The 15565-nt window shown below is 39.2% G+C and overlaps 1 protein-coding gene across 1 annotated transcript in view; it reads right to left on the bottom strand.

Moving 5' to 3' along the window:
* The window catches only part of DIAPH2 (diaphanous related formin 2), an 887225-nt gene that overhangs the window by 179566 nt on the left and 692094 nt on the right, over positions 1 to 15565 (bottom strand). The window contains exon 26 of the mRNA XM_024202840.2: positions 10311 to 10446. Coding sequence (XP_024058608.1) covers positions 10311 to 10446 — 136 coding nt within the window. The remainder of the gene's footprint in view (positions 1 to 10310; positions 10447 to 15565) is intronic.

Here is a 15565-nt window from a genome sequence, read left to right as displayed (position 1 = left end):
CCAGACTTTATGCTTTGGTATCTCCTCTTCCCCAGAACCCTCCAACCACATTTTTCAAAGTCTCTTCAAGCTCTTGAGAAATTCTAAATTATTTATTGTATTAAAGTTTTGGGAAATGCTCATATGATCCCAAGTTTTGATTGATAGATTATTGCTATCTTATTGCTATCTTGTCAGTTAACAAATTCTCACTCTTTTTTAAGGATTGCTACACCTTTCATGATGTGTGTGATGGAACAAAACAGCCTGTCACAACATCTGATGAAGAGAAGTAGGATTAGATGAAGGTTTCTAACCATCGGAGGAGTTGATACAGGGATACAAAGATGTAGAAGTGGAATGGGCGGGGACAACAGGGACCCAGAAAGGGTGAATGGAGATGGGGAAAGGGAATGTGGGGCAACAAAGAGACCCTGCCATGGGTGGGAAGAGAGAGCAAATAGAGATCCTAGCATGGGGACGACAATGTGGGATCCAGGTACACAGGGAGGAGAGAATGGGGACCACACAGATCCCCTGACATGGGGAGAAGCCAGCCATGTATGGACACACAGAGCCCCTGGCATGAGGGAGGAGGGGTGGGTAGCACTGCACAAGTCCCTGAAATAGAGGGGCATGGGAGGGCGGAATAAATGCAAGGAGCCCCCTGGAAGGTGCACAATCCACTTGATTTACAGAAGCTATGAAGCTGCGTCCCCCAATAAATAAATATATGTAAATAAATACAAAATAATAAAAAGAAAATCATGATATAATGACAGGTGCTCCAGTGGAAGGAGCAGGGTGTCTGGAAATCATGGCTCCCTGTTTCTACTCTTGGTTCTTTCCCTGATTCCCTTTGAGCAAATTTAACCTCACAGTACCTTAGTATGGTTACTTCCTGGGGGATTATGAAGCTTTGTAAAGTGTCTGATTATTATTATTGTCAATATCCTCAGATGAAAGATCCAGTATTACAACTTGCACTGATGTAGAACCTTTCATCCAAGGATCTCATGACACTTTACAAAGACAGATAATTTTTATTCATATTTTATAGATAGGGAACTGAGGCATAAAGCTAGTAAATTACTTAGAGTCACACAGCTAATCATTAGTGCAGTAGGCAACAGAATCCAAGTTTCATTACTCCAGGTATCCTGTTCTAACCACTAGCCAACACTATCAGTTAGCACAAAGCGATGTTATATTGATGCTGATGCAGTAGTATGGGGTCACAAAGCAATATCCTTCTCATATTAATGTTAGGGTGGGTTTTTTCCACTCTGCATGCTTATTTTGAAGGACACAGAATAAGTACATAAAAATTAAGACAGTGCTGTGACATTAGGGACTAGTTGTGAAAGTGACCTTCTGCACTGTACCCTTACATCATCAATGCCAGTGAAACAGTTCTGTGAAATGCAGCTATTATTACGAATGCCGGTCTGAACATTAATAGAGTAGATACATTTTTAATAGGTGACTTATGATTCAATATTGGGATATCCATATGTTTTAAGAATGAGTCAGATAGCCATCAACCACTACCAAACAACTCCATTTCCATTATCTTCATCTTTGTTAGGGGAAAACATTAATATACCTTCAAAACAATTAATTCAATACTAATTATGGCTGAGGCAGCTCATTCCACCCCTTATCTTCACACTGGTAGTTAAAAGGTGATTTTAATTGCCATGCTAATAAGATATAATAAGAGCAAAACTGCTTCTGATTAAATAACATTTGCATCAGAATTGCTGTTGTAGGCTCTGCAGTTCCTGGGAGGTTGTCTATCTTCAGAGGTTTTTTCTTCCCTATTTTCATGTACCATACAATAAAATGTTACCATACAGTTAGACATGTTAAATTAAACACACAAAAGTCATGAAGTACAAAGTAACTGGAATGGTAGCATGTATGTATTAGAGTAGCCTTTGGAAAGTCAGAAACTGTGCAGAAGAACAGCGAAAAAAAGACTACTCCAGTTTTACAGATGTACTGAGCTTCAGAGGAAATGAGATACTTTGAAAATAATTTCTGTAAAATTCCTCAGGTCCCTTAATGGAGAGGAAGGATAGTTCAATGTTTAGAGTACTAGCCCGGGATCTGGTTCAATTTTGAGCTCCACCACAGTTCCTATGTGACCTGGGGCAAGTCACCCATCATCTCTGAGCCTCAGTTCCCCATCTGTAAAATGGGGATGAAAAGAGTACACTCCTACCTTTCATGAGTGTTATGAGCATAAATACATTAAATATTGTGAGGCATTCAGATACTACTGTGAAGGGGGATATATGAGGAGCTAAGATAAATATGAGAGCTTTTTGGCATTCAAAGACAGGCCTCATATTTTATTTTATATTATGATTTTAAATAAGCTATATACTACTGCGTGTTATCTTGGATAAATTTACTGGTGGAAATATAATTTTGATACTTGATTCTGGGAGGGACTAACTGATACATTACTTATTCAAATCACCCTGCTTTTCTCCTCGTGAAAATATTTGAATTTTGTTAATATGGATGTATTTTAATATTTTAGGGGTAAATACTACCCTGGCTGGAGCAGCAAATGATTGAAAACTCATGGCGATCAGGGGAGGTCCCGGATGACTGGAAAAAGGCTAATGTAGTGCCCATCTTTAAAAAAGGGAAGGAGGAGGATCCGGGGAACTACAGGCCAGTCAGCCTCACCTCAGTCCCTGGAAAAATCATGGAGCAGGTCCTCAAGGAATCAATTCTGAAACACTTAGAGGAGAGGAAAGTGATCAGGAACAGTCGGCATGGATTCACCAAGGGCAAGTCATGCCTGACTAATCTAATTGCCTTCTATAAGGAGATAACTGGGTCTGTGGATGAGGGGAAAGCAGTGGATGTGTTATTCCTTGACTTTAGCAAAGATTTTGATACGGTCTCTGACAGTATTCTTGACAGCAAGTTAAAGAAGTATGGGCTGGATGAATGGACTATAAGGTGGATAGAAAGCTGGCTAGATCATCAGGCTCAACGAGTAGTGATCAACGGCTCCATGTCTAGTTGGCAGCTGGTTTCAAGCGGAGTGTCCCAAGGTTCGGTCCTGCGGCCGGTTTTGTTCAATATCTTCATTAATGATCTGGAGGATGGCGTGGACTGCACTCTCAGCAAGTTTGCAGATGACACTAAACTGGGAGGAGTGGTAGATAAGCTGGAGGGTAGGGATAGGATACAGAGGGACCTAGACAAATTAGAGGATTGGGCCAAAAGAAACCTGATGAGGTTCAACAAGGACAAGTGCAGAGTCCTGCACTTAGGACGGAAGAATCCCATGCACTGTTACAGACTAGGGACTGAATGGCTAGGAAGCAGTTCTGCAGAAAAGGGCCTAGGGGTTACAGTGGACGAGAAGCTGGATATGAGTCAACAGTGTGCCCTTGTTGCCAAGAAGGCTAACGGCATTTTGGGCTGCATAAGTAGGGGCATTGCCAGCAGATCGAGGGACGTGATCATTCCCCTTGGTGAAGCCTCATCTGGAGTACTGTGTCCAGTTTGGGGCCCCACACTACAAGAAGGATGTGGAAAAATTGGAAAGAGTCCAGCGGAGGGCAACAAAAATGATTAGGGGGCTGGAGCACATGACTTATGAGGAGAGGCTGAGGGAACTGGGATTGTTTAGTCTGCAGAAGAGAAGAATGAGGGGGGATTTGATAGCTGCTTTCAACTACCTGAAAGGGGGTTCCAAAGAGGATGGATCTAAACTGTTCTCAGTGGTACCTGATGACAGAACAAGGAGTAATGGTCTCAAGTTGCAGTTGGGGAGGTTTAGGTTGGATATTAGGAAAAACTTTTTCACTAGGAGGGTGGTGAAGCACTGGAATGGGTTACCTAGGGAGGTGGTGGAATCTCCTTCCTTAGAGGTTTTTGACAAAGCCCTGGCTGGGATGATTTAGTTGGGAATTGGTCCTGCTTTGAGCAGGGGGTTGGACTAGATGACCTCCTGAGGTCCCTTCCAACCCTGATATTCTATGTTTCTATGATTAGCACAGATGTTGTCCAGTGTATCCTTTGCTTGACTGTTGGAGTAGGGGCAAAAGGGGCTCCCTATAATCTTTTGTCCTACCAGCTGCAGGAAGCAGGATTTGTTATTGCTGTTGATATTTATATAATGTCTAAAATATGCTAGTCACTTAACAAAACTTAAAAAAAAATCCTTGATTCAGCCCTTAAAATGCAGGTAGGCAGTAAGATTACTTTAGACATGTAAACTAAGAAGCTGGAAAACAGAAGACACTTGTTTGCTCCATTCAGAAAGGCTTTAGGAGAGCATCAGAATTTTATATTCAAAGATATAGTTAGAGAATGAGTGAAAAAAACAGTGCTAGGTTAAAATATCCCCGGGGTGAAAAGAGTCACCTTGTCAAAATGACAGCTTGAGAAGACATATGCACCTTTCCACTATGACTTCTGTGTCATGTTGGCTTAGAAAAATTTGCAAGCCATTTTCATAAGCAACAATGACCCTGCAGAGCTGAAAGTATCAAGTAAAAAAACCTCGTTTGGCAAACTAAGACATACTTATTGAATGAGATTGTTCTGGATTCTAATTGTCTTTTGCACTAGAGGTATAACACATGGAATGGTTATTATGGTATATAGTCATTTTATTATAGAAGATAACACATACTTCAGCAATGAAGACAGGTAGATAGGTTATTTACATCATCAGGCCCCGGTTAAGATTTGAAGAAGGTCACTGAGGGTAGTTACCGGCAGTTGAGTATTATATAGGGTGGTTTCAGCACATTTTACAGTGGACAGTCAACCACACCTTGGTATTTTCCACACAGACCAAGGACCAAATTACAGTGAAACTTCAGTTAAAATCTACTTCCAGTAAAGTTCCTTCATGGTTATGAGCAAGACATATTATGCCTCAAACTATCTTGATCACATTTCCCAGAATATCTCCTTCTTTGGCTACATATTAAAACAAATTTCCAGCACTGTCAGCTGACACAAGCAGACACTTAATAAGGAATAAAGGAAGCCTAATGATTGGTCAAGTGTTGAACACATCTCACTAAACTTAATCTAATAAAATGGAAGTTTATTCTTTTAGGAAGAATTTGTATTTAAACTGAAATTAAATAGAAAAGACTCCACATCATATTGTGAATTAAAAGAGTTTTCCGCCTACACAAGTCATCAAAGGCTTATCTGAACAAATCTATGGCTTCTTCTTCTTCTTCTTCTTCTTTTTTTTAATATGGTGTCTTTTCCACTCTAGGCAGATGCAAAATATGTGGTTTCACAACAAACTCTGAAGAAGTCACTTCAAACAAAACAAACAAGCAACCAAACAAATGTACAAACAAAAAAACATACAAACAAACGTAATGTGGTTTAGAGGCTCTGTGGCAAAATCACGTGCATAAGCTTCCAAAAACATTATGTCCAAGAATTTTTACAAGACTACCACAAAAACAATTTGAATATGTATATCTCTGTGCATAAGTTACAGTGATACAGTGGAAGTTTGTACAACTACATTAAAAAATACAATGCAAAACATGAAAGAATTAGGAAAACATAATTTATCACTGTCAACAAATATAGCAAGGTATCTAATAAATATGTTCTCTTAAAAATAATTAGTTGCACATCTAAGGAAGATCACTGACCTAGATGAAAAGAAATCTGTCCTAATTTGGCTCATTGCAAAGTTCTGAGTGTTTACAGGTGACTAGTCATTTTTGCCAAATATAAATTATACAAGGACTTATCTAATGCACTGATTTAACTACATATCAATATAATTAAAGTGGTACAACTCTTTTAGTGTGGATGCAACATACTGGTATAGCAATTCCCTCATGAGAAGAGAATAAGGTAGACTGGTATAAGGTACCTTTGCATCACTATAACTGCACCCGCAGTAAAGGCTGAACCAGTAAAAATAGCTGTACTGGTACAAAAACTATGTGAAGACCAGGATTTAGGTTTGAAAGTGTAGTTGACATGTTCATCGCCCAGTGATGGTGGCAACTATCTTTCAGAACATTCAGATTATTTTGGGCACGATGGCCCAAAGGCACCCTCTTCTGGAGGGCACAAAATGTAACATAAGCAGAACAAAGGGTGGAAATGCTTGTAAAACGTTGAAAGGCAAAGCATAGTGGGCTGATGGCATGGTTTTCCTACTTTCCAGAAGCCCCTCTGCAGGATATTGGGACAGAGCATGGAGGTCTGAGAGGATACAGCAGCAGGAAAGAAATTGTATTCTATAGCACATTACCCACAAGACCCTAATATATTTCTATACTGGTTCCACTCTATACATACACTGTTCAAAGTGAGGATGTGCAGAGACATAGAACACAGCTCTTAAGGGCTGCCAGGTGGGAAGGTGGACAGCAACATTAAAGTACTGGCAATCTATACTAAAGCCCTGGGATCTACAAAATTTTTCTGGATGATCATCAAGCTCTGTGGGTTTTAAAGGCCTCATCTCAACTAGTGCACAAGACTGACAGCCCCTCCACAAGAAGAAACTGCACAAGTCAGGCCTGGCAGAGTTTTTGAGTTTGATCTAGCCCCTGTTGAAGTAAATGGGAGTATCTCACCAACTTCAGTAGTAGCTGGATCAGGCTCTTTGTGCTTTTTTCCCCAATTCCAATTTGTTTCAATTACAGGAGAGAACTGGGCATATGGGATCAAAATACAAATATTTGTAAACTAGAGTCAATCATGTTTCTGTAAAATAGTAAGAGGAATTATTTTTAAAAATGTAGTCAAATTCTTCTTACAGTTTTTAAACCTTTAAAACAAACGGATGTTATTTTTGTTTTTCAATCTCTTTCATAGACCTCCATAATGGTGGTGCAAAACTGAAATCACATTTCAACTGGTTGACACAACCAACTATCTGGCTTGTATACTGTTCTTTAGTCAAAATGACAATGCATTAATTTTCCCACCCATGGTTTTATGGCTTTTGTTACATATACAAGAAAATTTAATTAAATTTCTCAGTAAGATGACTTCACATATTCATGATCAAGATCACTGCAACAACATGTTCTGGAAAACTAGCCAGGAATCAATTTATTCGTGTTCAGAAAGTAGGTTGTCCTAGTTTTTTCCTGATTTTTTTTTACACCATTATTTAAGAATTTCCCTTTCCCCCTAAAAAGAAAAGAAAAGAAAAAAGAAAAAGAAAAGAAAAGTCCAGTCCCCTCACGGATGGCAGGGCTAAGTATTATCTAGACCAGGGATCTCAAACTCAAATCACCACGAGGACCAGATGAGGACTAGTACATTGGCTCAAGGGTCGCATCACTGAAACCTTTTCATATAACGATACAAAAGTATAGTCAAAAATGAAAAAAACAAAGAGTAATATAGTATGCTATTAAAAGTCAATGTATTAACTTTTTAAAAACTGTAATGCGAAGAGGGGTTTTAATAAAATATAAACACCTGTAACTATTCCTTATGTGATCAGTTACACTGATGATGATCTACACTAACAGTCTATCAACATAGCTGTAATGGCAGGAACTTTTTAAAGTAACTATTCATACAAAATACGTTGCCACTTTTAACAAACATTCTTCCCAACTACTCACAGCAAAGAGTCATACATGCTGAACTTCATACCTCAGACTCCTTGTCTAGTCCATGAGGCCCCGCCCCACCACTTCCCACCCCTTCCCCACCCCCATTCCAACCCCTTCCCCAAAGTCCCCGCCCCAACCCAGCCCCCTCCCTGCCCCATTCCAACCCCTTCCCCAAATCCCTGCCCCAGCCCTGCCTCTTCTCCACCTCCTCCCCTGAGCGCGCCGCATCCCCGCTCCTCCCCCCTCCCTCCTGGAAAGTCCTAAGCGCCGCCAAACAGCTGTTTGGCGGCGGGAAGCGCTGGGAGGTAGGCGGAGGAGCGGGGATGCGGTGCGATCGGGGTGGGGGGAGCTTGGCTGCCGGTGGAGTCGGCGCCTATGGCGGGCCACAGGAAATAACTCCGCGGGCCGCATGTGGCCCACGTTTGAGACCCCGATCTAGACCATCCGTGATGGGTGTTTGTCTAACCTGGTCTTAAAAATCTCCAACGTTGGAGATTCCACAACCTCCTTAGGCAATTTATTCCAGTGTTTAACTACCCTGACAGTTAGGGAAGTTTTTCCTAATGTCCAACTTAAACAGTATCAAAAGCCTTACTAAAAGTCAAGATATACCACATCTACCACTTTCCCCCCCACATACACAAGGCTTGTTATCCTGTCAAAGAAAGCTATTAGGTTGTTTTTACACAATTTGTTTTTGACAAATCCATGCTGATGGTTACTTATTATCTTCTAGGTGTTGGTAAATGGATTGCTTAATTATTTGCTCCATTATCTTTCTGGGTACTGAAGTTAAGCTGACAGGTCTGTCCCTGGAGTTGTCCTTATTTCCCTTCCCCCCTTATTGCCCATATACATTGCAATTAAGCGTGTGATTTCACAGACATACTGCTGTAATTATGATTTCAATGGAAAGGCAGCAAAAAGAATCTACGCTGAGAGGTAGACCACTTTTTTCTACAAAGCGAGAAGATATGAAATAACTGCAAAAGGGCATACAGAATATTGCTAGAAAAGTTAATTATATTAAAAGACTGACAGGGACTTACACAGTGTAGCAAGCTTGAAGAAAGAACAATATTATGTCGCCAGTCCCAGTTTTCAAAAGTCCCAGTAACCTGGAGTTCCTCAATTTTTGGGTGCTCAGTTTGAGACACTTTCAAGTGGCCTCATTTTCAGAAAGCGCCAAGCACCCACCCTTTGCTATGCTGGCCATTTTAAGATATCTCAAGTTGGGCCACCAAAAATTGAGGAACCCAAAGTCACTGGTCATATTTGAAAATCTTAGCCATATTTTTTTTTTCCAGGCTTGCTATAGTGTGGAAGTCCCTGGTTAAACTCACTTGGAGACATTTTAATCAAACTGTGTTAAAACTATATTGGCAAAGCAGTTTTCATAGAAAATGAAGGCCAGTTACCATGGGAACTCCATTTTTTAGGATATCTTGGGCCTGATTTCAAAACTGAGGAGCACTCAGAACTCCCTGTGGTTCAATGAGAGCTGTGGGTGCTCAACATATCCAGAAATGAGGCCAAAGGCCTCTCCAGCTGGACACCCAAAAATAAAGGCTCACAAAATCATTGATCACTTTTGAAAATTTTGTCCTAATATTTCTGAAGTGTAAGGCATCCCTGAATAAACTACCTTTCACTACAAATACTGTATATACTCACTTAAAATATAATGTTTTTATTTCAAACACTTCTTCCTAATTGATTGATCTCCAGTTTAGTGCTACCTCAATTCACGCTAATTATAAGGTTTATTGTAACATCATTCTGGTACAAAACTTATATATCTTGGCACCTTACATAAGGTTTGTCAAAGAAAAAAAATCTATTATTTTGCTAGAAGTGAACCTGTCAGATTTGTTCACTGGGTTGAAAAGAGAAGTTGTAGTCACATACTGAGCATTTTTATATGTTTTATGATTGAGAAGGATTAGTTCAGTCTCACAACAGCACAAAAATGATCACAGAAGGAGAACAGCAACTGAAGTCTAAAGTAATCTCTTGTTCAATCTAATTCATATTTGTGTCTTCTTCCCTCAGTTATGGAGTCCAAAGGGATGGAAAGTAAAGCCTGCATTTTGCAGTCTTCTGAAACTTTGCAAAAAATAGATATTAGGAGCCAATTGATTCCTCCTTCCTCTCCCTCTGGGGCTCTCTCATAGAATGCCCTCATGAACTACATAATGTCATTCTAGCTAACCAGTAAGCTCAACACATTACTTTTTATCATGCTGAAATGTCACTCTGTATTTAGGCTCACAGCTGAACCAGATTTTTCAGCTCATAATAGTACTGTTGGGAGAACATCCATTTATAATATGGAGCCTCCAAGCTCAGAAAGAAAGACGTTAATTCACACAATATCTTGATTATGGAGATGTTTACATAATAAAATTAACAACAAAACAAGTAAAACTTTTTCTTGGGAGGAAATCCATATAAAAAGAAATCAATTAACTGCAACAAATGAAAACAAGCCAATAATTTACCACAAAATGCCTTGGAAGAGACATTGCATATAGTGAATGACAGATGCAGAATAACATGAAAATCAGGTACACCAAACCAAAGTAGAAAATTGACACTAGAAAAGTTTACTTGGTTTCTGCACTTTCAACATAGCAATTAAGGACTTTTCATACTAACCTGGTGGAGTCTTAACTAGAATATCTTTTATTCTGTTTACAAATTCCTCTACTGAAAATGTTGCCTTACCTTTGTTCATATCAATCAGCTGCTTCTTCTTCTGCTGCCGCTCTAGTCTCTCTCGTTCAGCTTTCTCTTTTGCCAGCTTGGCTCTCTTGGTCTTCTCCTCCATTTCTCTCCTCTTGTTGTTTTCCTTCAGTGCCTCCTGCATGAGAAATGTTGAAAATAGGATTTTTCCATTATTTATGCACTGTAAATTGGGGAACTTCTAATTTAATTTTTAAAAAATGGCTGTGTATAGACTTCGCCCATACTGGGGCTACACTTTTGCTTCCTGAAGAGAGATTCATGTGCTTTTGATAGCATTGAGTGAATAACTTTATTTAGTCAAAACCTCTTGTTTCTTTTTCTATAAGAAAAAAAAATCAGGTACAAATGAAACCAAAACAGTACAGCTTGGGGAGGTGGGAAATTAAAGAATCATCTGTGTTAAAGAATTACTGAAGGATATTTTGCACAAGTGAAGCAGATTTCTACCTAGATTAGATACACTTAAAAGTGAGGTTTTGAAATACATAGTGCCTACTAGACCAGGTGTTAATCTACTATTTTATCATGTATCCAATAAGCGAAAAGAAAAAAGAGTTAGTACCTAATGATCCCGAACATGTAGCAATCCATACAAACCTTGGAGAGAGTGCAACATGAAATACTAATAGGTTTGAGAGAGATAGAGAAGATGATTAGAAATACTAAAATAGTTCTTCACAACTAGAACAGCAGATAACACCTATGGGGAGATGGAAATGCATGAAATGATTCTATAGCAACCCCCTGGGCTTATGTAGGCAAGATAATGGACCTACATCAGACTGTCTCAGACAGAAACCTTGAGGATGGCAAGTGGCAAGCTGGAAGAAAGGCAAGTCCCCAGTGTGAAGGCACTTTAAATACAAGTTACTACAGTTCTGTTGGTTTCTACTGCAGTTTAATTTACACTTTCTAAAATGTTCTGGTTGAGATTTTCAGAGCAGTCTAGGTGATTTAGATATACATCCTGCATTGACACTAAGGGAAGCTATCTGTCTGAATTTCTTAAATTCTAAAAATTTCAGCCTCTATGTCTGCCCAAATCACGCAAATGACGTAACTCAAATCTACAAAGAAGAAGAAACGTATTTAAGGTAAAAAGAGCCCAGCATGATTTTTGCCTACCTCTGCACATCTACCCAAATTAAATTCTGGGTTCTCCGAATGTTGGCAACCTTTCACCCACTTGTCAGCTGCTCACTCAAAAATCTCAGTGCGTTGTTCCCTGCTGCCCCTTACACATGGAATAACCGGGACTTTTTAGGCTCAACCGAACACCCTTACTTTCTTCACATTTAAGGACCTTGTGAAGACACATCTTTATTATGGTTAGAGCTGGGCTAAATATTTTTGGCGAATAGTTTATCTGCTAGAAATTGCAGTTTTGGTCAATACAAAATTATTTATAAATTTATGTCGAATAATCTCAATTGAAGCAAAAAATCAAAATGTTTTGAAAATATTAAATCAAAATAATTGTGGTATTTTGGGCTGGAGTCACAAAACCTCCTGATAAGGAGGAGAAGGTTGTGGTGGTGATGAGGTTGGTAGCCTCCTTACAATTTTTAGCTCAGTGGTTAGGGCACTCACCTAGAATGTGGGAGCCCCAGGTTCAATTCCCCCCTCCACCTGCTATGGCAAAGAAATTTGAATTTGGGTCTCTCACATTGTAGTAAAGTGCTCTAGCCACTGGGCTATTCTGGTGTGTCTACACAGGGATAAAAAAAGAAAACCCGTGGCAGGCTCGGGTCCATTGACTCAGGCTTGCTGGGCTGAAAATAGTGTAGATGCATGGGCTTGGGCTGGACCCTGAGGTCTGGGACCGTCAAGGGTCCCATGACTCTGGCTCCATTCTGAGCCCAGATGTTTACACAGCAATTTTCAGCCTTGTAGCCAGAGCCCTGAAAACCCCAATCAGCTGACCCAGGCCAGCCATGGCCGTGTTGTGGGTCTTTTATCCCTGTGTAGACGTACCCTGAAAGAACCTACCCTATATGGCACCCTATTTAGTAGCAAATGACCTGTTTTTTTTCCCAGAGGTGCTAGGCACCTACAGCTCCACCGATGTCAAGGGAATTCAAAGTTCAGAGCACCTCTGAAAATTAGACCTTAAGAATGGTATTTACTGCACCAAGTACACTGTTAAAAAGCAACAATATTTTGAGAGAAAGAAAAAAAAGAAGAAAACAATATTTTATCCGTTCTTTTTTTGGCCAGTTCTGTCTCTGCACATTTGATCACAACCAGCAGAGACTGGTTGTGACATTTAATTGCAACTTCACAAACTGCAATGAAAGCAAATTCCCATAACCTTAAGAAAAAAAAATGTCACAAATTAACAAACTAGTAGCCCAGCAGCCATTGACATACTGTGATTACATTGAGGAACACTCCATAATGTTTTATAGTAGGAAGGCATAACCTAGAAAGCAATCTGAAAAAGATGTATCTGAAAATTTACATTTGGCCTGATCCTTCCTTCAGACAAAAATCCCAATTGAAGTGAAAAGGCGTTCTGTGTGAATGAAGACTGCAGTATCAGGCCCATCATCTGATAAAATACATTGGCTACCTAGAACTGTCTTTGTTGAAAACTGAGCAGACAAGATGAGGGTCACTCATGGTAGAGAATGAGCCATCCTGAAGGAAAAAGAACGAACAGCACCGAGATGAAACCAAAATCTATATCAGGGTGGGAAAATAGGAAATGTGACTAATCAAAGTCAATCCACCTGGCTTCTAATATTTGAAGCCTCTAATATTTTATTTTGTTTCAATACTTCCACTGTTTTGAATGTGTTCATTTGTTATTACTGGTCCTGGGAACCTGGCCTACTTATTAAGTTATATGTTTTATAAAGCAGTTTCTCCTGGAAATACTCAAGATCCTGATCCTCTCTTAGCTTCAGTTCATTGCCCTCTTGCTTTTGGGCCTGTTATCCTCTCAAATAATTGTGTGGCATCTACCTTAGAATTTTAGAATTATTGCTCATTTTTCTTAATCAGTTCTTTAGGTGAATATTTTAAACAGAGCTGGGTAAACTATTTGAAACACAACATTTATTCAGCAAATTTAATCTCTTTTTTGACTAAGTTATTATTTGAGATTATTGACCGTAATCAATGTTTTATGTGAATATATCATGTGCCCTCCAAATACATGTTACCAACATTGTTTCATGAGTATTTATGATATATAATTAACAATGTGTCCTTACTCACCATTGTATAACTAATTTTACAGGCAGGAGGATGTCTGAAGCAAGTCACTTGTGGCACGAACATTTGCAAGAGCACATTTACAATTGTTTTCATGACACCTTTGAGTGTGAATAACTGCACAAATACATATTCATCTGAGTTTTTGGAACATCACCTCTTTCCATTAGTATTCCTGAAAACACAAAATTGACTATACTTGTGTTTATATATGTGAATATGCACTGATGGCAATATTTTCAAACTAAGGGGACACAAGCTTGTTCCCTAAATCCATATTTAGACATTTAAGGTCAGTGAGAATTGCACAGGCTCAGAACTTCTGAAAACCAGTCAGCCTATTTAGGTACGTACATACAGTTTAGGATTGAAATCCTGGCCCACTGAAGTCAATGGTAGAACACACTTTGATGCGACCAAGATTTCATCAAGCACCTTATTCTAGGATACAAATTTGAAAACTTTGGTAAGAGTGCATTCAGTAACCCCCACATCTCAAACTTGCCATTTTATAAATGAGCAAAAGAAGTAGGTTGGTTGAGTTTTTGCTGGTGTGGCCATTTGTACCTTTATAATGGTACATTTCCTACTAGGTATGCCTAACACTATTTGTCCTGCACAGGGCACAAAGGATAGCTGTCATTTTTTAATTTTTATTTACAAAATGGACTTAATATGGAGATCCTCACTGTACCTACACAAGCTGCTTTAACTGCTCAACTTCATATTTTTGCTATTAGAAAATATCTTTTTATGACATCAAAGCCCACTACCAAAAAACTTCATTTTTGCACTGAACAATAACCTTCCTCATCAACCTTTTCATTTCAGTTTTTTACACTTTTCACTTATTTCCAATATGTGTTCCATGTCTTGGAGAATACTTGCCTCCCAAGCTGCCATAAGTTACTAGCTTCTGGTCAGCCATGACCACTACTTTTTCATAGTTTCTTTTAGTTTACTCAAGTGACATAACAGATACATGTATATTATCATTCCTGCTGCTGGTTCTATCTAGAGTCAGCAAAATACAATCCCGAAAAAACACCTACTACTACTACTAGCCACAATGTGATGTACTTCATCCAGTGCACTAAATGCCCCAACAACAACTATGTGGATGAAACAAGAATTGTTATGCTCTCGAATGAACTCTTACACAGAAAAATAATACAAGATAAAACCACCCCTATTATCTGTGGGCAAAAACTTTTCACAAAATGATCACTCCATATATGTCCTCTCAGTTCTCATGCTCAAAGGAAATATGCACAACATCATCAAAAGATGAGCCTGGGAAATTAAATTCCAAAACTCTGCTAGACACCAAAAATCATGGACTTAATTAAAACACTGGATTTACAGCTCATTACAATAATCTGTAACCCACTCAATCTCCTTGTCCTATGACTGTAGAGATGTTAATCACTCATTTCACGTTGAATGGTCTCGCAACATCTGTTAACTTCTTTTCTGTTCCACCTTGCATTTCGCTGTGAAACGGAGTACCATTCCCAGATCCAAGGAAGAGCTCTGTAAGCTTGAAAACATGTATCTTTTACTAATAGAAGTTGGTCCAACAAAAGATATTACCTCACCTTGTCTATCTAGTCTCCTTGGACCAACACTGCACGCACGCACGCACACACACACACACACCCACACACACTTGTGTGTCTGTCCATCTTTCTGGCTAACTTTAAATGAATCTTTGCCAGCTATACATAAAACACATGTATTCTGCTTATGATTCATCTGCAGAAAACTCTGCATGCCAAGAGCTTAACCATAGGTAGGTGAGAAAGGGAGTCCTATACATCTTTTTTTTACATTTTTCTGTGTTCATTTTGAAAAAATTCGCCATTGTGAAAATGGCAAAATTGTGTGTTAGTGGCATCTTCCCATCTGGCAGAATAGCTATGACAGGTGCTGGCCTGAGGAAAGTTAATAAAGGGAAAAATTCTTTCTGGGGACCTCAAACTTCCACTATGTCTAGTACCTGCCCTTTCGGTAGT

Source organism: Terrapene carolina, unplaced genomic scaffold (genome assembly GCF_002925995.2).
Source record: "Terrapene carolina triunguis isolate 2854851 unplaced genomic scaffold, T_m_triunguis-2.0 Scaffold131, whole genome shotgun sequence".
Taxonomy (NCBI): domain Eukaryota; kingdom Metazoa; phylum Chordata; order Testudines; family Emydidae; genus Terrapene; species Terrapene triunguis.
Note: the sequence above shows the minus strand (reverse complement) of the source record. Positions and strands in the feature narration are given on the sequence as shown.